Source organism: Phacochoerus africanus, chromosome 9 (assembly GCF_016906955.1).
Source record: "Phacochoerus africanus isolate WHEZ1 chromosome 9, ROS_Pafr_v1, whole genome shotgun sequence".
Lineage (NCBI taxonomy): Eukaryota > Metazoa > Chordata > Mammalia > Artiodactyla > Suidae > Phacochoerus > Phacochoerus africanus.
In genome coordinates this window covers 79,536,374-79,539,078 of record NC_062552.1, presented here as the reverse complement: position 1 = coordinate 79,539,078, position 2,705 = coordinate 79,536,374, and the positions used below count along the sequence as shown (strand labels likewise).

The following is a 2,705-nucleotide window of genomic DNA, read 5'->3' as shown; positions in this document are numbered from 1 at the left end:
CAGATGTAGCCCTAAAAAGGAGAAAAAAATAATGCAAAATAATCCCTGATGAACATATACCAAAATTTTAAATAACAGGATCTGACCCTGCATGGTACAACTCATGTACCCTGCCTTATCCTCAATCCAACTCTGTCAGATCAGGTCTTAAGTTAAAATTAAGATATTTTATTCATCAGGAATTTTTGCATTAATTTTGATTAAAAATGTTATTTATCTAGGTTACTCAGGGGTTTTTGATGCTCCTTAAATTTTGCATGTTAATTGAGTCCCTCACTCACCTTACTTAATCCCAGTCCTGCAGAGGATCCACTCTTGGCTCTCATCAAATGACCCAAAGGAAAAGGACAAGGGGAGTTTCCACTGTGGCTCAGCGGGTTAATTGACATAGTCTCCCTGAGGATGTGTGTTCAATCCCTGGTCTCACTCAGTGGGTTAAGGATCCAGCATTGTTGGAAGATGCACCTTAGGTCACAGATGTGGCTCGGATCTGGTGTTGCTGTGGCTGTGGTGTAGGCCGGCAGCTGCAGCTCCAATTTGAAGTAGAGCCTGGGGACTTCCATATGCTGCAGATGCAGCCCTAGGGAAAAACAAAATAAAGGGAGAGAGAAAGAAAAAAGACAAGGAATTAAAACAGAGTCAGAGTCTATGGTTTAATTCATCAGTTTTTTTTTTTAATTGAAGCAGAATAAAAAGATTCCAGCTCAGCAATCCTGGAAAGATAGACACATTACCATTTCACTCAAGGCATGACCCCTGTCCACAATTCAGGTGCACCTCAGGGAGAACCAGCATCTGTACCTCTGAGAGAGGAGAAGAGAGGATGGCAAACTCAGGTGCTGGTCTCAACTTATTCAACATACCTCTGGATATTAACTGGCCCGATGTCATCACAAGTGACAACAATAAACCCCTCTGTGGGGGAAATGTGGTACCCGCAGGCAGGATATCTGGTCCCTTCGGTGAGCTTACAGACTGTCATTTTGAACTTGGTCTCACTCTGGAAGCATAGAAGGGCGGAATGGTTTTGACAAGCCACCCTCTTGAGAGAATTGCAAACACTATTGATATATCGAGGCCTCTCATGGATGAAGATATGCTCCTTTTTGCAGGAGTTGTTGGGTTCCTTGATGACTCGTTGTATGATCATGTGGTTGCAGTACCTTATAGGAACGTCACTCTGAGGGTAGTCCACGTGCAAGTGCTCTAAGGTTACTGCCGCTGCATCCCCATTCAACTCATGTTCCCAGAACAGAAGCAGCAGGAAAATTATCACCATGAGTATCATCAGGGGTATGAGGTCCTTCACATCTTTTGCTCTAACTCCTACAGAGGAAGAGGAGACAGAAAGTATCAGAGGGTAATCAGACTCCCCTCAGCCCCATCCCCTGACTTTGCTCCCCTATCCTTCAGATATTTTAATTTCCTCTCTCTGCTAATAAAAATCATGCTAACCCTGCAAGATCCAGCTAGAGGTACAGGCTCCCCAAGAAAATCCTTTCTGACCACTTCAGCTGAGTTTAGCATTAAGCTGTTCTCTAATTATTCCTGTTGTATTGTGTTTGTCGGCCTCCACAAGCTCCTTGACCATAGGTATCTCACCTCCTGTTTCTCCTGAATCCTTTGGAATGCTGGACACAGAGCTGAACCTACAGAAGGTATTAAAAGCATCCATGCCTGACTGATGTATTCCTATTGCTGAATGACTTTCTTACCCATAATTGTCTTAACCTTAATTCTACTCAATTCAATATGCTTTGTGTACCGTCTACTGACCCATTCTTCGCAATTCCTTCCCAATCTCTCCCCTTGTCGACCCCGCTTGGCTCTGTGCTCGATCCTCTTACCTTTCCTTTTTGCTGGAGCTCCCACAGGTAACATATTCTTGTGATCATGGGTCTGAGAAAGTCCTTTGTGTCTCACTATTTCCAACCAGTTGGGTGTGGGGAGGGCCTAAGTGGGAAAAAGCCGAAAGGGCAGGGCCTTGGAGGAGTGTACTTGGCTGCCACCCCGAGAGAAGAAAAGTTACTTTCAGAGGGACAGTTGGGTAAGGCAGGTCCTGAATATGTCCTCACTAAACAAGTGTGGACTTTTCCAAGCATTCATCAAAGTCCCAAAGTGTGCCAGGCATGGTGCTATTTTCCCAAATTTTCATCGGTCCTTACCACAAACCTGTGAGGTAGCTATTATCTCCAGTTCATTCATGAAGAAATGAGTTGCAGTAAGTTTCAGGTAGGGATGTGGGATGGCAAGAGCAATAAAGATCTCACCTTTTTGGAGTTCCCATCGTGGCTCAGTGGTTAACGAATTCAGCTAGGAACCACGAGGTTGCAGGTTCGATCCCTGGCCTCGTTCAGCAGGTTAAGGGTCTGGCATTGCCATGAGCTGTGGTGTAGGTTGCAGGCGTGGCTCGGGTCCCATGTTGCTGTGGCTCTGGTGTAGGTTGGCGGCTACAGTGCCAATTAGACCCCTAGCCTGGGATCCTCTATATGCTGTGGGAACGGCCCTAGAAAGGGCAAAAAAAGACAAAAAAAAAAAAAGATCTCACCTTCTCAATGGTTAAACCTTGAACTCCAGTTTCAGCAAGTTTTCTTCCCATGTGGTATCCAGGAGAGAGCAGAAACAATTCCCTGAAATTACGTTAGTCTTGATAAAGCCCTGGACTCCTGCACCGTATGGCAGTGGTTTCCCAACTTTGTTGAACA

At 45.1% G+C, this 2,705-nt stretch overlaps 1 protein-coding gene across 1 annotated transcript; it reads right to left on the bottom strand.

Moving 5' to 3' along the window:
- Positions 1–850: 850 nt before the first annotated feature.
- LOC125135880 (probable inactive ribonuclease-like protein 12) lies at positions 851–1,288 on the bottom strand. Its single transcript, XM_047796372.1, has one exon. The coding sequence runs from the start codon at positions 1,286–1,288 to the stop codon at positions 851–853; it is 438 nt and encodes a 145-aa protein (XP_047652328.1).
- Between the last annotated feature and the right edge of the window lie 1,417 nt (positions 1,289–2,705).

Excerpts from the sequence above, each read along its gene's own strand:
- LOC125135880 (XM_047796372.1), bottom strand. The coding sequence starts at position 1,288 with ATGATACTCATGGTGATAATTTTCCTGCTGCTTCTGTTCTGGGAACAT.